Here is a 19,457-nt window from a genome sequence, read left to right on the forward strand (position 1 = left end):
CCTTTCATATTGCAATAACATTAGGATTTAGTGTGGCCGATGTTTCTTACCCACGTCCGAGAGTACTTTGATGCAAGCCTCCACTGAGGCCTTCTGAACAGGGTTAAGCCAGTTACAGTGGTATACCCTGAACACTCCCTGAAGCAGTTGTACAAATACCGGCTGACGAGTCTGTAAGACAGACAAAAAGCAGATTATAAAAAGAACCCAAGAGAGAATTGCCAATAAAAGGAAAACATAGACTGTGTAGGATAGAAAGAGGAGGGAAACGTAAGCAGGAATCTTATTACCAAGAAAGAGACTATTGGGGCCCCTGTAAAGGTTGAACTCCAAACCCAACTTGTGCTAGAAATGTCACTGTGAGGATACTAAAGCCCTTATGGTGGAAGGGTCTACAGCTTAAGTTCAAATAGGTCAGCTGTTTATGAACATATGAAATTCCAACACATCACACAAATCCAGTTTTTAACTGAAGGGTATAACTGATTTCTACCACCGTAATAAAAGAGCTTGCTAGCAAGACCAGCTCGCCACAGTACAATAAATACCTCAGTTATCTTTCCAAGAATGGCAGCCTGTTAAAGAAAGAGGGTCATGATGGCATCATTAATTGGAAGACCTCAGCTTGCAGAATTCTCAGAAAGGGTAAAGGTTTACAAAAAAAAAAAGCTAATACTACAGGGGCCAACTTGGAACAAAATGTCTCAATAAAAGAAGACCAGAATTTAAAGTGTATATAATACTATACCCCAACCGTACTGCGCCAGGAATTAGGCAAACTACAGAGGGTACTGCATATGGTTTATTGGGAACACCGTGGGTGACAGGACATGGCTACATTAAGGTCTAAGTGACCATGTTGCTTGAATACATTATCTGCACCATATCCCAGCAAAACCTTGTGCAACACACCCACAGATCTGGGAACAGCAGAGTCTGTCTGCTGACTAAGCTATCAAACATGTAAACCCACACAGTGAGGATACTTTAGAAACATTCAAATACTGCTAATAAGCACCAAAGGGTTGGGAAACAATCGTGGGGGGGGGGGGGGGGGGGGGAGTTACAAATACTTACATACATATGACGTGCCATCTATTTAGAGGGAATAACCATATTTTATTGTCTATATGTTTATGGTGTTTCTCATCGCAATGCATTACATTGTAAGACTACATTGCAATTGTAAGACTGCTTGAAATATGTATTGAAAATGCTCAATCCTGATTACCTGCAGGCTCGTGCTCTGGTCAGAGAATGGAGAGCTAAAAAAACATGTGACAATGCTCATGACTGTCTCCGTTACATAACGCTCCAGTGTGGTATCTGCATGCTTCCTGTCACTGGTGTTGTTGCACACCTAGGTAAGGACAGAAAAGATATTAGCATGACGCACGGCCACTGGATCACACTTCCTGCATGAGGGTGACAGGTAGTATATGTTCACTTCATGCTGTGTTGACATAAAAACCCAAACCAATGAAATACTGTAAGTGAAAGCAGGGTACCATTCTCTATCTTTGTATAGATCAATGTATCCATCAATCCAATATCACTCAAATCTCAATTCAAGACGTCAAATACATCGTGGCTTACCCTACAAATGTCCACCAGAAAGTTCTCAAACAGCTTCCACATATGGTTGGAGGTATAAATCTCCTTCATCTCCACCTCTGTATCAACATAGCAGTGGTTCAGGAAGTTGATATAGGCAATCTTCACCTATAAGCATCAGAAGAAACAAATCTCATAAGCAACATAAAAACAGGGGAGACAGCAACTAGCTCTCCAAACAAACATCTCACATACAGCGTATTTGGAGCAATACATCCATACTGCTAGCCTTTGCTGTACCTGAAGATTGTGCCATCCACTGCAGTAAAGTCACTTACATGTAGTTTAGTACAGAGACCTACTTGTAATGGTTGATGTTCAGAGTTTAACAGGATCACATATGACAATTAACTGTTGTTTAAAAAGAGTCTCAAGAAAAAAAACATTTGTGTAGAGAGTTTAAAACAGGAGAATCATTTAAAAACATAAAGAGAGATACATTCAACTGCAGATTCCTTTTTCGCTTAATACAATTTATGTAAAAAGTACTGGACTCCAGATGATGAATAATTGCCTAATTATGACAAAAAAAGCCCAATTCAGTAACAATCTTACTTCACCAACATTGTCTTCAACCCACAACATTTCTCTATGCATCAATTTGGCAAAGGTCTATAATTGTTTAAAGTAAACCACAGTGCAGTGTTTTAATGTGCTTTTACTAATGTAGGTAAATACATTCTTTAGTCAGACATGTCCCAGATATTAAGTTTTTTTTAAAGCTGATGGTCAAGTATTCTTCCATTATAGTTTTATTCCATGTAAGAGAGATTTTGATCTGTACAAAATGGGAGGAGGTTTCACTTCTGCTTTCTACTGTGTTACTCAACCATGTTGTTTGCTGTTCTTCATTTTGTGTTATCTTACGTCTTAAAGGTTTACTATGCGACTTTCAGAGCACTTTTTTCGGACCAATACAAATGCTCTCTTTTGACACACCTCCTTCATACCTCCAACCTCCCTTTCTGTCCCCACATTTCCCCGCCTTTACCAACTTACTTCGCCTGCTAGTGTCTCTGAGAGTGAAAGCAGCAGATCAGTGCTGATAAACATCTAAAAGTTCTGGAAAGTTTGCTGGTTATCTTTCAGTTGTACTCTTTACAACTCTGATATTATGAACCTATAAACCTCCTGAATGGGTGGGGCCATCTCTCTTCCCTCACTTGGTGGCAGGACTTACGGTTGGACAGGGTGTGAAAAAAAAAAACATGAAACATATTTGAGCCTGTGAGAGAAACGTAAATAAACTGAAGGTAGTGCCATCCCATCACTTTGAACACAGAGCTGATATCAAAAAGTCTTCACCAAATAACTTCACCTACGAATGATGAACAATTATTATTCAGTTATCATAACCGTTTTACTACAACTTTACATACAACAAAATGCGTGCCATATAAGAGCTGATTCATATACACCTCCACACACTAACCTCTCCTCTATTTACAATCATGGTTATACCTCAGGGATACAGTCTTCATGAGTGACGACCCGTACAATGTCATCCAGGGGCAGCAGGGAGTTGCATTTAATCTCAGTGTAGACATTCTTCCCCTCGGTGCATACAGCAAGCAGTTCCACCAGATGGATGTGGTACATGAGAGCGCTGTTTTCATCCATGCGATCTCGCTCTGAACGCATCATCTGGATTAGGGTCTGGAATGACGCCCGATCATTGTAGAAGACCAGGACATCCTCGCCAGAGTTCACGAGCTGAGTGGAGAAGATAGATGAACAGACTCATATCCAAAGTGTTTAAACCTGTCAGTCAGTATTGTAGGCTACTTACAACTTCTTACGCCTATTCTATCACAATTTCTTTTTCTTTGTTCTTTTACATCCAATAACGTCTTTCTGCTTGATTTTATAACCAACTCCATGGCAGTAGATGATATCATATATAGAACCAACCTCAGCCATGACAATGTCCTGACACTTCTTGATGAACTTGTTCTCAGCCTTTACGATGGTCTGCAGGAACTTGAGATATTGGACATGTCGACCATGACTCTCAGTGCAGTGAACAAAGTGTTGAACAACGCGCTCATTGATCTCACTGCACAGCTGGAAGTTGTTCATGAATATGTGCTGCATAGTGACTGCCTCTAGGATCTGAGAGAGTTGGATGAGAAGTTGACATAAAATTCAGTTTTTGTCAGCTACTAATTGCATGTGAATTGATAATTGATAGATTTACTTAAATGTATAAATTCCTCAAAGTACATCTTCTATTCTAGTACTCACCCCTGGGTTTAGAAACAGGTTGATGTGCTTGTGGAGAAGAACCTGATTCTGCTGATTCCCTGCACAGAAATTCTGCAGGAACTCATGAGCAAGTTTCATTATCTCCTGCATTCGGACATCCTCACCCTAATGCAGATAAAACAGAATCAGACTCAATGTTTGTTCACTTTCAATTAATGACAAACTTGATATTGATATTGAAATGATATTCAGAGCTTTAATGTTTACTTGCTAGTCTGCATGTTATATTGAATTGGAGTGCTGTACCTTCTCATAGGGGATCTGAAGGAGTTCCAGCACTACACTATGAGCTCCCATGTTCCTCAGCAGCCTCTGCTGCTGTTTCTTACTCTTCTTCCCTGAGCTCCCCTCCTGAACACATAGCTTGCTGAGACGGATCAGGACCTGAGCATACACAAACACACATATGCAGCAGGATTTTATTTACAAGAAACAAATCAAAAACATAAAAGAACAATGTAATAAAGAGAGCATACCTCTTTTACAACCCTGTAGTTGTAACTGCTGGTGCTTTCTGTTCTCTTCTTGTCTGAACCATGCGAGTCTCCCTGTAAAATAGGTCGCAATGAAGCGAATAGGTCTTATAGCATTATACAATCTTTTTGAAGGCATATTAGTCTTCAATGAACTTACAAAAAAATCAATTAATATTTTGTGTCTCACTGTACCTTCTTTTTGTTTTCAGACTCGGATGGTCCATCTCCATCTCCATCTTCTCCCTGCCTCTTATAAACCCACAGTTCAGACTTCTCCACAATAGAACGCAGTTGGTCCAGATCTGACTTGATCTGCTTATAGTTATCTACATCTTGACTTGTCACCAGCAGCTGGACCTAAAGTTGATAAAGAGCATGCACTTAATTTTAATATCCAAAGTATTACTTTTTCCCCATGTGTAGTGATTTTTATCTCAGCTGTTTAAAAAGCAATAAGCCTACTTGTTTGAAGGCCATGAGAACCTCCTGCCTCTGGCTGAAGTGCCTGAAGAGCAGGTGAAGTGCTCCAGACACAAGAGGAGGGTAATCATGCATAGTCAAGTGGAGAAGGACTCTTAGGAAAGTACGACCACCATGGTCATCCAGGTCTAGCGGAGTGTTCTCCTCACTAAAATTCAATGGGACAATAGATTAATACAATTCTAAATTAATCTTGCATTAACCTCCTTCACAATAGATGACAAAAGGCGGGCAAACTATGAATTACCTTCCTCCAAAAATCCCCTCAGCCTGTTCTTCGATGTTCTCAAAGTCAAGATTTCCTAAATAAAAAACAATCAATATTTCAAAGGAATCTGTGTTTATCATTTTTGTAATAGAAAATAGACACTGATTTTGTTCTTTCAGGCCTTTTTTCCAGCGCCAGTGAGCCAATACAAGTCTGAAACAAGCCATAATGTCTGCTGTATAAAATGTCCATCCAATTATAACAAGGCATATTACCTGGCATCTGACTTGAGACATTATTGGATCCATTCTGACTGGCAGTGATGTCGCCTTGTGGGTTGTTCTCATCAAACTCACGTTTGAAAATACAAAGCAGGCAGGAGATCCTGTAGTCTAGCCGTACATTCAAAATGAACTACAGAAAAAGATTATTAGTTGGAGCATAAACAAGAAACATAGCTTTGCAATGAAGGAATTGCCATAGCCCTGATTGCCTACCTGAAGAATCTCAATGACCTTGAGCTTTGTGTCCATGACCATGATGTCCTCTCTCTCTGGTTCTGTTGGTGTTTTAACCACATCTCCCTCTGGCTGATGAGTTGGTGTGGTGGGCAACAATCCACCTCCTCGCAGCACTACTTGAGTCATCAACTCTCCGACTCCATGAATGGACTTCATCACATTACTGCCAGCTTCAGTTAAAAAACATACCAATAGATACTCAAATTAGTAGATATTCTGATGAGATCGTTGAATATGAGAGGCCAATTGAATTAACCATGAAACATTGAATCCATGTGAACATACCTTCATACTTTCACACCACAATAACACTCACTCAACACTGTACTAACGTGAAGTAAAAATTATTCAGCTTAAGCAGCTGAAAGTTTACCTTTATTTTCTTCTCCCTTTTCGATCTTGTTAATGGGGTAAATGGTGCTGACATGGACACAGTCTAAAATGTTCAGTAAGATCTTTGTCAGTCGAAGCAAGTCACTAAAGTTGTAGAAACCAAAGTATATGAGGTTCCTTGCCAGGTTCACTACCTGTAGTCAAGAAAGACAAAATCATTATTTAGAGTTTTAATTCAAACAATTTGACTTCTTGTCTGTTATCACCATCAACATGAGGAGTTACCTCAAACGTAAGCTTGTTTTTCTCCTTGTCAGAGAAGGGAATGTTCTGTGACACCACCTCTCTCAAGTAGTTCTCCACAAAATCCATTGTGAGGCAGAAGCGCTCTTTGATCTCATCTCTCGTGGTTCCATCGTTGTCATAGCTGGATAATAAGAGGAAAATCACATTTAAGAAATGCTGCGTGATGTTTAGAGTGAGACAACAAAAATATTTTTATGGGACAAACTCACTCATCAATGGCAATCTTTGAAGGAATCTCAGACCATAGACGGGCATATTTAACAGGTGTGACCTGCTCCTGAGGGTCCCGGTCCACATGCATGTGCAGCATCAGACGGCAGAAAGAGGCCCGCAGGTCAAAAGGCAGGTCCTCGTCAGACATACAACGCAGGATCAAATCCACATCCAGCTGACCTGAGATCTTGTTGATGGCTAGGTACTGACGGTCCAGACACATCCTTGCAAAGAGGTTCAGCTGACACCTGTAAGGAAATAATATATATAAGTTTGGAATGAATTAAGTCATGTCTGGATTCTGCAGATAAAAATACACAATGGTTTAATTCTGATTAAATACTTGATGCATATGCTTGTCATAATCAAATCACTTTATTTAAGCAGCCATGTAAACAAGGAAGTTAATATCCCCAATCAGAATAATTCTAATCAGATTGGAGAAATATTGCACATAGCTAGCTAGAAACTATTTTTTGGAATATTAAAAAGGAACACAGACTTCAGATCAGAATATGAATATGATTTCAAAACAGATATGTATGCTTTTTAAAGTGGTGTCTTCAAAGACAGTTCACCTGTAATAGCTAACGACATCCTGGTCATCCTTCTGGCCCTCCTTTGCATCCTGAGCCAACTCACGGACACTCTTACTCCGGATCTCCTTACAGTTGTCTTTCCAGAACAGCCAGACCTCCTCTTCATCCTCTGCCTCCAATGGACTGTCTCCGTTTGTTGTCATCTCAATCTCAAACCTCGACAGGACCAATCTGGTGAATGACATCAAAATAATTTTAAAGTGCTAAATGCAGTTTTGCAAATATTGTCACTAAACAAAATGAGATGCTCACTTGGTTTCAATGAGGATGTCAGCATTGATAGGGTCCAGTACGGCGTTGCAGATAAGCTCCTGTGTCACAGGGATAGACTTTTGCATGGACACGCAAAGATCTGAGAGGTAGTCAAGAAACCTGGGTACAGATTGCAAAAGTGTTACATTTTCATTTATTTTGCATTGACCCTGGAGAAGGTTAGAGATATTAATGGCCAATTACAGATTATAGTAAAGGACATACAACAACAAGAAAACCACTAACACCCGTATTATAACATCCTTCCTGACTTCCAGTGGCGGTAATTTAACCACTGAATGATACCATATCCTGGAGGCTACACCAACCAAGTCATATGTGACCTTCGATGACCAATACTGGTCTATATATACCGGTGTCATCAGAGAATCTGTTCCTTTACATCTTCGCGCTCGCATGTGTTGCACTATGGTAGTAATATTCACTTTTGAGCTTCACACTGGCAGCCCTGTGACCCTCGACGAGGTTGTTTCTCTTCAGTCGCCCTCCCAGGGCTGCAACAAGCTTGGTCTTTCAAGCTTTTCTTCGGATTGCTGAAGGTACTGTACTGTGCCCACATCCAGCATTGTCGCATATTTATTTTTTCCCGTAAACCCTTTATCAGTAAAGACATATATGCATGCTATTTAATTATCTGGCGAGGGTGTTTTTGCTTGAGCCAGCTTGTTCTTTGCTCTTTCATAGAACCTTGTGGGACAGGCAGTGTTTCTGCTCCCACTCCAGCATAAGTGTACTGTATTGATTTATTCAGGCAATAGTGCTTCCACTGAGGCCAACTTAATATGTTTAATATCAACTGTGGTTGTATCTGTGTGGTTTTGTACATGCACTTTGATGGTGAAGGTAGTGTGAGCGCTCCTACTCCCAGCATAGGTGCTTTGACATGCGTGTTGGTATTGGATCTGGGTTGCAACTCTATTGTACGTTTCTGACATGCTCATGCTTCCCTGCTCCCAGCTTCTTGTTGTGTCCTCAGTCAGTGCTGACAGCTGCCACTATGTTGGGCAATCACTGTTGTACTGCCTGTATGGCTCCTATGCAGCATGAGGACAGTCATGATCGCTGCATGTGCCTTGAGCATCTGAGGGAGGGACTGTCTGAAGATCCCTGGAAAAACTGTAGCTACATGCCTAGGACAGTGAGGGCTGCTCGACAAGCTGAGGTGGAACAACTCCTGGTTGGTGTGAGCTCACTAGGAGCGTTGTCTCCTCCTCAGCTGACTCCGACTCCACCTCTTGATCGATTGAAGGTTCGACCTCCTCAGACTGAGGGGGCCTCTTAAAGGAAGAGGGCCAGGCTGTCCAAGCTTGCTTCTAGTTGGACAAGCTAAAAGCGGAGCTCACCTTGATGAAGGCTGCCTTCTTCACTACAGCAGACTGAGGCAGGTAGGGGCCTGCTCCTCCCAATGCCACTTCAGTTTTAGAGAAGGACGTCCTCTCAATGGCGGCATCCGCCACATAGTTTGGGAGTATGGGGGGGATGCCCTCTCCCATGAGATGGCTTTTAAGGCCTCGTGGCTGGCTCCTGTTCCAGATGATTCCATAGTAGGGGTAATTATCCGTAGGGCTCATCTCAGATGGACCCTCCTCAACCAAAATCACCTCGAGTGAGTGACTTTTTTTTTTAGGTGCAGTTTAGCCCCAGCAGCCTTCACCATGCCCCCCTCAGAAGAGAACCCGGGAGAGTTGCATGCATGCTGGAGAAATTCTAGTTCCCTCTCTCGCTACATCGGATGCCCAGGCCCTCGTAGCTATGCAGGATGCGGCAAAGTTTGGGTTGGGCCACATGCCAGCAATAAAGCCAACCATTGCAGCTCTTATTGTGTCTCCCAACAAGGCCCTTAGGCAGGATGCATATTGTCCCCGTCTTCAATGAAGGCTAACATATGAGCTCCTGTTTAAGGCTTATAATGCAGCAGGTCCAATGGGACGGATAGGGAACTCTATGTCCCACCTTATGCTTGCCCTCTCAGCATCCCTGCAGGAGGCTTCACTGGATGCACCAGTGCACAGGCCAATGTACCTACCAGATGAGAGAAACCAGGTGGCACAATTCCTGTCTCTGGGCAAACCTTCTCCAGGGGAATGGCATCTACATTCATAGGTGATGCTCAACTTCTGGGACCACTTCGCCAGGGCCAAAGTTGAACTTTTTGTTTTAGAGGCGACAACCCACTGCCTCCTCTGGTTCTCCCACACAGAGTTGAAGAGCCCTCTGACACCATGAGCCCAGAGAGCACTAGCTTGGGACCTGCCCCTTCTGCTGGACAACCAATTGCCCCCCTCTGGTTTACCCACACAGAGGTGAACAGCCCTCTGACACCATGAGCCCAGAGAACACTGTTTATGTTGAACCCCTGCTACAGGCAGAGCTGCAGTAGTTATCGGTAAAAACTACCTTCCTCCATTCCTTTACTATGGTCAATCAGGGAAGTTCCACGCCTTGACTGTAGGTCCTGTATGACTGAGGTGCAGCCCAGATAACACAGGGGTCACCTTGTTGCCAAATAATGCATTTCTGCCCAAGGTTCTGTCAAGGTCAAATTGTGATCAGCCGATACAGCTGGTGCAGTTTGACCACCCACTGGGAGAAGAAGATAACAAGTCGGTGCAGCTGTGCCTGGTGCATACCTTAGGAGCATACAGAACGAGATGACCCGATGCGTAGATCAGACCAATTATTTGTATGTCATGGTGGTCCTCAGAGAGGCTGTGCTCTGTCCAAGCAGCAGTTGTCCCACTGGATTGTGGACATGATCAACTAGGCATATCAGGCAGTTGGTCACCCTTTGCCCTCTGGATGGTGGTGCTATTCCATGAGGGGTGTCTCTCCATCGTGAGCCCATTAGAGCCGTGCCCCTAAAGGCATTTTGTGCTGTGGCCTCTTGGCCATCACTGAGCACTTACACAAGGTTCTATAGAGTCCCCTAAAGAGTTTATAACATCCAATTCCCCGATGTGGGTGGGGTCATTTTACCTCATTCTTCAGCTTCAATGCAGTGATGTTTGTATGTTAGCGATTCCTTGTGACTATGTTGGTATGAGTCATACAGTGAACTCTATGAATTCTATGAATCTTGGATGACCACCAGAGCGTCCAGTCACTTGGAATCCTTGTGTCTTCTTGAGAAGATTCAGCAGGAACAGATCCTCTGATGACACAGGCATATATAGACCAGTCTGGTTCATCTGAGGTCACATGACGTTCTTAGTATAGAACAACCCGGGTGTGCATATTATGGTATCATTCAGTGCTTAAAGCATCGGCAAGTACTTTGCTGACAGTTTCACTTGTAGTTCTCTGTTCATGTTTGAAGACACTTGCATACATTTACTTTTCTTAGGAGCTATAAAACAAGCAAATCCAGCTGCTTTCTCTCTGTCCAATTTAACAAACAATGTGAGGCAAGTCCCTTTCTGTTAGCCTCACCTTGGCTCCCGGTTCTTCCTCACTAGAGTGACAAATGTGTCTATCTCTGCAGCAGTGATGTGTTTCTCTAGCAGCTTCCGGTTGTTGTGAAGCAGAGCTGTTATTGTGTCTTCAGCCAGCACATCATATCCTATCTGCTTCTGCATGAAGCGGAACTGTTTGGCTATGTATTCCTGTGAAAGTGCAAGAAAGAGGGAATAATTACTGCAAAAGAAAGGACATAGGATCAGGGATTAGGGTGGAATTGTTGTGCCCGCCTACCTGGTTCTTCCTGTAATCCTGCTGGGAATGGCGTAAAACTCTGTAGCAAAGTCTGCAAATATGTCTAAAAGGAGCATGGCGCTGGTCTCCAAGCTCCTCCAGCCGCAGCATGGGACCATCACCACTGTCTGTGAAAGGGGCTTGGAGAAGTTTGAAAATCTGAAACGGAAATTCATCATTTGAATACACAGAAATGTTGCTTGTTTTCATAACAATTCATCAGTGCAGTAACGGACTCTGAGGGTTCAGACTAACCTGCTTAAGGATGTTCTGCTCTCTCATGAGTTTCTGTCTTTCCCGGTCAGGTTTGTTAACCATTATCTCCAAAACATCCTGACCACTGTTGGGGATGTCCACCACAAAGAAAACTAGATCTTCCAGGAGCTTGGTCACAAATCTGAAAGAGATACGTAGGTAAGTGTAGATGTCAAATACAAACAGTAGAGCATGACAGACAACTTAAAGAAAGGTTCTTATGCAGTTATATCAGTGATGTCTGGGTTTCTTTCCAACAGCAATATCTACATTAAAACAAAGTATTACTATACATAATGCCTCATAGAGTGATATTTAAAGTCTGATAGCTTGCTACATACCTCCTTTCGTTTTGGGTAATGGTGCCCTTTTCAAGTTTGCCAGCTATGGACGCCAACACTTTACTTGCATCATTGGCAAAGTCTAAATCCCGCACTTCTGCTGGTGGCACTGGTACAATAGCAAAAGCTTCCTTGTCTTCTTTTACTCCAGAGGTTCCAATCTGAAAAGATCTACAGTGTTTAGTTTTCAGTTTAAATAACATCAGCTATGCCAAACATCCAGGCCTACTCATAACCTACTCACCCGTAACATAACAGGTTTCTCCTCCTCTTTGTCAATGGGATTGTTGGTGCTGTGCACCCATGTGTTGGTGCACAGGTGTCTTAGCCGGACATAGGAGCTCCTAAAAGTGACAGGGGGGATGGGATGATAAATTAAAAATTAAGCTACAGGGAACAGTTCAAGGTGTCATTGTGCCCCAAATACCTGACAGTTAGGATAAAGATACAGTACATGTTTGATCCCAACAACATGCCCAACAAGAATGCTCATCAACAGCTACTTATCAAACCAAATCTACCGCTGATGATTATCCTGCTTCAGAGTTGTTGTTTTTTTTTTTCGATAACTAGAAATGCATTTTACATACTAATCATGAATGATGAATTCAACAGGGCTTACTATCTATTGAATTGTAACACTGGATTTTCTTAAGGACACTTTTGTATATTATTAAGGGTACTTGATAATATCCACTTTCCCGCATGTCAATTCCCCTTTCTCTTGAATAAATCCTCATCCTAATTTTGATACATTTACTGAGCACACAAGCTCATAATCTTTACGGCCATGCTTGAAAATGACGAAAGAATTAGATAGAAGTCAGTCAGACAGGATCCACCATAACAGATTTAAGGTTTTCATCAAGATATCTATTAATAAATTATTTATCTTGACTCAATTTATCTTGACTGTATATGTTGAAATACTTCTTCAAAAGTATTACAACATTATTAATATCCCATTTACATGATGAAAAGGGGGCAGAAACATAACAGTCAAAAACTTTCCAAGGCCTCATAAATGTTGATAAAACATTCATAAATGAATGCGCCTCTGAAACAGTGCCAACAAAATGGACGATCATGTGCACATAAAGAAAGGATTTACTGGACATTGCATTAGATGCTTGTCACAACAAGATTAAACGATAGGTATAAATGCTCTGATGGTAGGGAGGAGATTGTTTATGACGGCTTCCTCAGCCAAATGTGTGACTTTACAGCTTAGCCAGGATTGACCTGCTCAGTACCAACTCCCCGTCATTAAGCACTAAACCTGTATGCATAGTAAAGTCTGAGCCAACTTCATCTTTTGTACCCTCTACATGTGTGAAACAAGAGGTGTGTGTGTGTGTGTGTGTTTAGCTTGTCAGGCCACATGCACAGATAGCAGGCTGTAGCTATATTCTTGGCAGGTGTTTTTTGAAATCGTACTGAAGCCAACAGGATTACCTTTGTGTACTGGTTCTCCTGGGCATTAATAATTAGTCCCTTGGCTGCAGTTAGAGGGACAGGGTTATTTCAGGTAGCAATGGGAGGTACTAACAGTAGTAGCCTGTAGCATGCATGAACACACCTGATGATGTGACACAATGGAAGCTTTAGAAACTTGAAGAGCCTGTTTTCATCTCGTGCAGTGACAGGGACAGATGTACTTTTCTAATGTTAGAAGAAATGCAGACAATATTGTCCAAAAATCAAAGGAACAAAATGGAGGATTTTAAAAGATTGACAGAAGATATTATTATAAAAATCTAAAGGTTAGCTATCACATATTGACAAAATTGTTACTTTTAGCTACCAGTACATAAAATGTTTTCTAAAACGAAAAAAATGTTTTTGAAAATGTAAATTTACATCAAGCAAAGCACACTTTGTTATTTTGTTTTGCACTTCCCAGCCACCGTAGTTCAGCAGCTTGAAAACATTTAAATGTGGAGCAGGAGCTGGTGTTCAAACCCCAACTTTATGATTGACTGATGTCTAACTCTACCACTGAGCCACAGCTGCCCAATCCAGATCAGGTACTGTCTTTTCTGTTATGCTCCTAAAATGTTTAAACTCAAAGAAGAGTCTCCGTAATTTTTGTACACATCTGAAATGTGTTTCCCCTAAAAAGGGCTTTAAGTCTCTGGTATTTAAAATCATGTATCAGTCTCTTTTACAGCCTTGATTGTTTTTACAATCCCCACACCATCTTTAATCATTAATTTTTATTTTCAACTCTGTTGTTGTAGAAAGCTGTAAAGATTATTGTGTTTGTCAGATATATGTCCTTAAGTCATGTTCTGCTTTGAGAAAGGGTACTGTAAGAAGGTGTGTAGGTACAGTGTATCTATCTATATTAAAATCAATATTATACCTTGGTACCATTGAGTCACCCCCTCTCAGAGTAGTAGGATCCAGCTCAAAGATGGAGGAAATATCCATGCCATCAGGAACAGGCACCAAAGTGTACATGATCTTCTCCTGTGGTGCTCGCAGACGACCTCGTAAAGCTTCATTATCCGCATCAAGCTAGAGCAAGAACACATGCAGGGAAAGAGACTGAAGCACGAGCTAAACATTTGCAACAAAGTTCATGTTTAGTATGTTTAACAACCACAATTCAAGGAGCTACTTATGCTCATACAAGATAAGGCAGAAGAGTATAAACATTTTAACATCAATCTACTTGTCATGACTGAAGCTAAAATTACAGATTGGCTCTGCAAATAGTAAATAGTAAAATATACTTCAGTCATCAACACAGGTTGTTGGGACTTCACAGTAAATAGATTATCACTACAGGGTCACACAACATCAACGAAAGGCTGATAATGGATTGTATAACACTGCCACCTAATGGTAACTTCAATCAACTGAGATGATACCATAATGAGACCAAAGCAGAAATCTGTTGCCATTAACATGTGAAGACATAACCTAGATTTCAAAAGTAATTTGTGATAACATGTGCCATCCAGCAGGGGAAGTAACAGGATCATGTGCAGGCATGACAGTGGTTTTTGTGTAAGGTTGCTGCAGCCAAATTAAGATGATAGATTATAGGACAGTACCTGGAAATTAAAGGGTGTAAAGTCCACAACCTGGAGCAGAGAGCAAAGATCCAGCACAGAATTGAACCGATTAGATCAACAGAAGTAAGGCATTTAGCGTAGAGTTGCTAAGCACTCACAGAATGAGAGAAATGGTCTTACCGACGAGCGCTGCTCAGCACTTTCCTCCTCAAAGTCTTGATTAACCTGGGGAAAATATTTTCATGTCAAAAGTCCTCCTAAATATAATTTTATTGAAATCCTGGACACAGCACCAGGTTTTCAATTCCCTCCTTTATTTTACACATTACACAGCTTATTGGTGATCAAGAATAGACTCAATTTGCTGTTTTGTTGTTTGATGTGTGATACATAATTAGAACACAGTGAGCTGAAAGAGAAGGAGTTGACACACCTCACCCATCTCTGCAGCCAAGTAACACCCTGTGGCCAAGTGTTTAAACCTGAACAGGCTGTTCCAGTAGCCTGCACCTCCCCTACATGGATCATGATGCACAACCTGGCAGTGACAAAAGATGAGGAAAAAATAGAAATAAAATGTGTTATTTCACTTAAAAAATATAAATAACTGCAAGATGTTTCTCTTCCACTGACATTATAAATGTTTAAACAGACTTGCTCCTCAGCCTTTCTGCAAATACATACGGAGACTACAGGGCTGCAGCAGAGCAGCTTCAAGTGGAAACTGTAAAGTCTGATTTTGCAATTCATCTTTTGCTCAAACAGCTTTCACTGGGAAAGGAGTACAATCCTGGAACTCACTACCTGATCACTTACGACTTCACCACTTTTAAGACAGCCACCAAATCCTGGTTAGTTCAGCAACAGACTTGTACTCATGTTTCATTTTTTTTTAGCTATATGACAGCTAAATGTCCGTCTTATTGTATCTTGCTGTACCCAGTTTACTCTTTTTCCCTTTTAACTGTTTAATTTTTTTATTTACCCAAAATTCCTGTTGCAAATTAGAATCCGCTATAAACACTATGATACTTGGATTGGATTGCTGTTTTCAGTTTTTCAATGTATATTGTATCTGTCCCTATCAAATAAACCATAATTATTTAATAAGCTAAATGACTAGTTGATTTAAAGAAAAGCACAAGAGTGAATTATGTCTTATTTTAAAAACATGTTTGTGTTAACCTCTATTTCCCATAGTGCTTTGCTGCTGGTTGCAGAAGTGGCAGACTGGCGGCCAGTTGTTCTCAGAAAAACATGCTGCTTCTTCCTGTGGTCATCACAAGTGAGAAACTTCTCCTGCTCTGCATGGAACAGCCGGACTACATCACCCTGCCAATACATACAGACACATACAATACATACATGAACAAGCAAGTCGAATGTGGAACTGATTTAAAGCAACATTTTACACACATGAATCATCTTGCCATTGATTCTATACATACTTGTTGTTTAATATAATCGTATATGTGTGCTATGAAGTTGACAAATGAAGGAGTTTCACAATTCAAATTCATGAAAATGGATTACTATAAGATGATTACATACAAAAAAGGGTCCCTACCCCTTTAAGTATTGTTTCCTTGTTGTCACTCCATTTCATAAACAGAACAACTTTCCAACTCGTGTTGCAATTTACAGAATTCACCTGAAAGACACAAGAACAGTTTGATCAAATCAGACACATTTAAAGAAAAACATGTCATTCTATAAAAAATGTTTGTCTTATAATAAAATGCAGCGGTTCAACCTATGATGAGATGAAAATTAAGTCTTATATTTAACAGGTTTTCTGCACCTCATTGCACCCTGGGTTGTCAACTAGCTGGTGGCTGCTGGCATGGAGGGGCTGTCCAGCATTCACAGGGTTAAGGACCACTTTGTCTCCAATCACCACCTGTAGGTTCAACATAAATACACAGTTTATAATGCATTCATATGACAATTTGTTTAAGGGAATCAAATATATAAATATATATATAGGGAATATATAAATATTAAGGTAATCTAGTTCCTTTACTCAGTATCGTTCACATGAAATGTGCTAAATATACACCTCTGTGTCCGATAGAGAACTCTGTTTAAACTCCAAACCAAAAGTATGTCAAGTCCCATGATGTTAGCCATCAATCTCAACACTGCAATTTCCTTTCCTCACAAAGTGAATGTAACATGTCCTCACACTGCATCATGCTAGTCTCCAGATAAGCACTAGATGGAGTTGTGGACCATGTTGTGTGAAGGAGAACCGCATCAGACAAAGAATGACTGAGGTGTAAAGGAGCTCTGACCCAGACCATCACTAAAGGAAACTGTATGGGCATATGCAGCAAGGAATGGAAAACCCATACCATGCACAAGCACGTTTGACCCACAATGTCCAGTTTGTTTTACTAGTGCGATTGCTCTGTACCATGCTCAAGCACGGTACACTTCCTTGGCCCTGGCAAGGTTGGAATAGGAGTGCTTCGGCACAATACAGTTGCTAATGTACGATTCCCAAGCGCCGGAACGCAACATGGATATGAGGTATAACTGATGTCAGTCTTGCATAATCGAGAAATTCAGGATTGTAAGAGGGCCGTCTCTTAAAAAAACGACTCATAATAAGCCTTGAAAACTTGAAGCAGTCAAAAAAGTGAATATAAATATCCATCGGATTAGGCAAACTACTAATCTTCACTTGGAGAAAAAAGCCCCAGAGCGCCGTTCGGGTGCACAACATGCATGACGTACATACAGATGTAACCGTGCTCAGGTCTGGTTTGGCCTGGAGCAGCATGAGTGCAGGCCAGCGGGGGACTGGGCAGGGCGGGCAATCGTGCTAGACAACAGGGCCTAGTGTGAGTGTGCCCTATTTGTGTTGGCTCACTCCACTGTGTACACCTGCCATAAGATTAACCTAGTAAGCAACTGAGAAAATGACCTTATTTGTGAGTAATGGTTTAAACTAAAAACCTTGAACCTATAATAGATTTGAATTCTCATAAGTCCAGTAACCTAAGAAAGAAACTAATGTGTAAATAATACAAAGATAAACAACAGGTATACTGAGTGATAACTTTATCTAAAAAAATAGATTGTGTTAAGACCTCTAATGGAAACTTCTTTTTTCACACAGCCAGGATTTTTCCACTGCCTTTGACCAAGATACAGTAGATATCAACTGGGGTTAGTACATGAACCATTGGACATTATTGGATTCACAACTACAACACAACTTTTTTTCTAGTATAAAAACTAACTGCAACAGCACAGATATCCTTTGAAAATTCGTTTTTTTCTTTCTTATTAAAAGCTGGTGACTCCATCTCTCACAGTGCGGCTATACAACTAATTGTTCAGTCAGAGCATTCAATTTAAGCATCATCTTTTATGTTTTCACCAAAAAAGGGTCTTCTTCATCATTAAGCCTCACGTGTCAAACATGACATGCAACCATTAAAAGGGGTAGGACTGGATAACTTATTTCACTTCATCCTACACCCTTTTCGAACATAGACTAGTTAAGAAAAAAATTGAGCCACTACAGAAAGTATGCTTTGACTGTTGTTTGCTTTGTTTGTAATGTATATTTTTATTTTACTTTTAAAATATGTTTGATGAATGAATGAATAAAGTACAATGGTGCTAAAACATGATTGGACACTCTCTGTTACTAGAATGCAGGTAGAGTGTAGATAACTAGTCTTGTTTGAAGTTGTTGTGTCATATTCTGTATCAGTTTGCCTTTGTGGGCAAGGAGAAAAAAATTCCACTCAAACTTAAGTGTATGAAAATGCACTTCTATGTTCAATCCCGACCAAACTGCAAAATGACTAATTTGGTTAAAATAAAGTTTAGAGCTAGTCCAAGTCACTTTTGAATCCCAACACTAAAAAGGTTTAAAAATACATCATAAATGTCTCCTTCTGAGCATAATTCTCTTGAATCCCACAGCCCACTCTACCCACACTGTCTCCCAGGGACCTCAGCTTGTAGAAAGGCTGGATGTAGAACCAGGAACCCTCATTTCCCGCGGAGTCCAGTGTCACTCTCATCGCATTTTTCTCCAACAGTGCAGGTAGACGCTTGTTCACCGTCAGGTATTTATTGCTTTTCAAGTGCAGCAACTGTTGGCATAACAAAAATCAGTGTTACACATGGCTTCTCTTAATGGCATGATGCAGGCAGTGGAAAAAATTACAGAACTGGTACAACAAAGGAAATATGTCACATCTTGACTTATGGGAACAGTCAGTGAAATATGTAACTTCAGTATTGCCCCTTAAAATATTTATGTCCTTGAAATCTCTTATCTTCAAATATTTTTCATGAGCTAATATTAAATGACCGTCTTTTGACCCAAAATAATTTATTACCAACTTAACAGGAGTCGCCCAAGCTCTTCATATTGTGTGCGTACCATCAGACAAAACTAACAGGCCAACCCTAATCCTACAACATGATAAATGTTGGAACAAGTGACTTACAGAGCAGACCACTTGAGGCTTTCATGCAAAATGTGTTAGATAATACAACGTATGCTGTGAAGCTAGAGTTACAATGCAAGGACATAATATCTATGTTTTAAACTATTTCTACAGTTGTTCCTGCAAACCAGAAACCAAGAGTTGTTCATTGTATAACTAGAATGAAAGTTCATTGCAACAAGGACACCTAACACTTTGTTCACTGTCTTCTTTGTGTACGTCATACAGTAGGAATGCTTTGCCATTCTTGGTTTAACATGATCTCATACATGTGTGCAAACTATTCGCTGATAAGGACCAAAGTGAGATAAGGTATTAAAACAGAGGACTTTCTTTTTTGATGAAGCTGTTATTCAAAACTCTCTGATGAAAGTTTTAACTATAG

The 19,457-nt window shown here is 40.7% G+C and overlaps 1 protein-coding gene and 1 long non-coding RNA gene across 8 annotated transcripts in view; one reads left to right on the forward strand and one right to left on the reverse strand.

Moving 5' to 3' along the window:
* Window positions 1-19,457, reverse strand: part of itpr1b (inositol 1,4,5-trisphosphate receptor, type 1b) — an 83,365-nt gene that overhangs the window by 49,229 nt on the left and 14,679 nt on the right. For 4 of the 7 annotated variants that reach the window (XM_061042504.1, XM_061042503.1, XM_061042501.1 and 1 more), the window contains exons 6-35: window positions 18,554-18,712; window positions 16,399-16,497; window positions 16,165-16,248; window positions 15,783-15,929; window positions 15,031-15,135; window positions 14,778-14,822; window positions 13,940-14,094; window positions 11,819-11,918; window positions 11,575-11,735; window positions 11,234-11,375; window positions 10,979-11,137; window positions 10,718-10,890; window positions 7,268-7,387; window positions 6,995-7,186; window positions 6,413-6,664; window positions 6,183-6,324; window positions 5,938-6,091; window positions 5,541-5,734; window positions 5,319-5,457; window positions 5,083-5,137; window positions 4,818-4,983; window positions 4,548-4,712; window positions 4,356-4,427; window positions 4,126-4,263; window positions 3,859-3,984; window positions 3,526-3,726; window positions 3,076-3,327; window positions 1,597-1,722; window positions 1,232-1,360; window positions 51-171 (exon numbers count right to left, since the gene is read on the reverse strand). In XM_061042504.1, the coding sequence (XP_060898487.1) occupies window positions 51-171; window positions 1,232-1,360; window positions 1,597-1,722; window positions 3,076-3,327; window positions 3,526-3,726; window positions 3,859-3,984; window positions 4,126-4,263; window positions 4,356-4,427; window positions 4,548-4,712; window positions 4,818-4,983; window positions 5,083-5,137; window positions 5,319-5,457; window positions 5,541-5,734; window positions 5,938-6,091; window positions 6,183-6,324; window positions 6,413-6,664; window positions 6,995-7,186; window positions 7,268-7,387; window positions 10,718-10,890; window positions 10,979-11,137; window positions 11,234-11,375; window positions 11,575-11,735; window positions 11,819-11,918; window positions 13,940-14,094; window positions 14,778-14,822; window positions 15,031-15,135; window positions 15,783-15,929; window positions 16,165-16,248; window positions 16,399-16,497; window positions 18,554-18,712 (4,273 nt within the window). Of the gene's footprint in view, window positions 1-50; window positions 172-1,231; window positions 1,361-1,596; window positions 1,723-3,075; window positions 3,328-3,525; window positions 3,727-3,858; window positions 3,985-4,125; window positions 4,264-4,355; window positions 4,428-4,547; window positions 4,713-4,817; window positions 4,984-5,082; window positions 5,138-5,318; window positions 5,458-5,540; window positions 5,735-5,937; window positions 6,092-6,182; window positions 6,325-6,412; window positions 6,665-6,994; window positions 7,187-7,267; window positions 7,388-10,717; window positions 10,891-10,978; window positions 11,138-11,233; window positions 11,376-11,574; window positions 11,736-11,818; window positions 11,919-13,939; window positions 14,095-14,636; window positions 14,667-14,777; window positions 14,823-15,030; window positions 15,136-15,782; window positions 15,930-16,164; window positions 16,249-16,398; window positions 16,498-18,553; window positions 18,713-19,457 lie in introns of all 7 variants that reach the window. The other 3 variants (XM_061042502.1, XM_061042500.1, XM_061042498.1) reach the window with 1 other exon arrangement.
* LOC132977712 (uncharacterized) lies at window positions 7,657-15,932 on the forward strand. Its single transcript, XR_009673847.1, has 3 exons — window positions 7,657-7,827; window positions 11,284-11,392; window positions 15,798-15,932. It is a non-coding gene; the product is annotated as an uncharacterized LOC132977712 (long non-coding RNA).

The sequence above is a fragment of the Labrus mixtus genome, chromosome 7, assembly GCF_963584025.1.
Source record: "Labrus mixtus chromosome 7, fLabMix1.1, whole genome shotgun sequence".
In the NCBI taxonomy this organism is placed as follows: domain Eukaryota; kingdom Metazoa; phylum Chordata; class Actinopteri; order Labriformes; family Labridae; genus Labrus; species Labrus mixtus.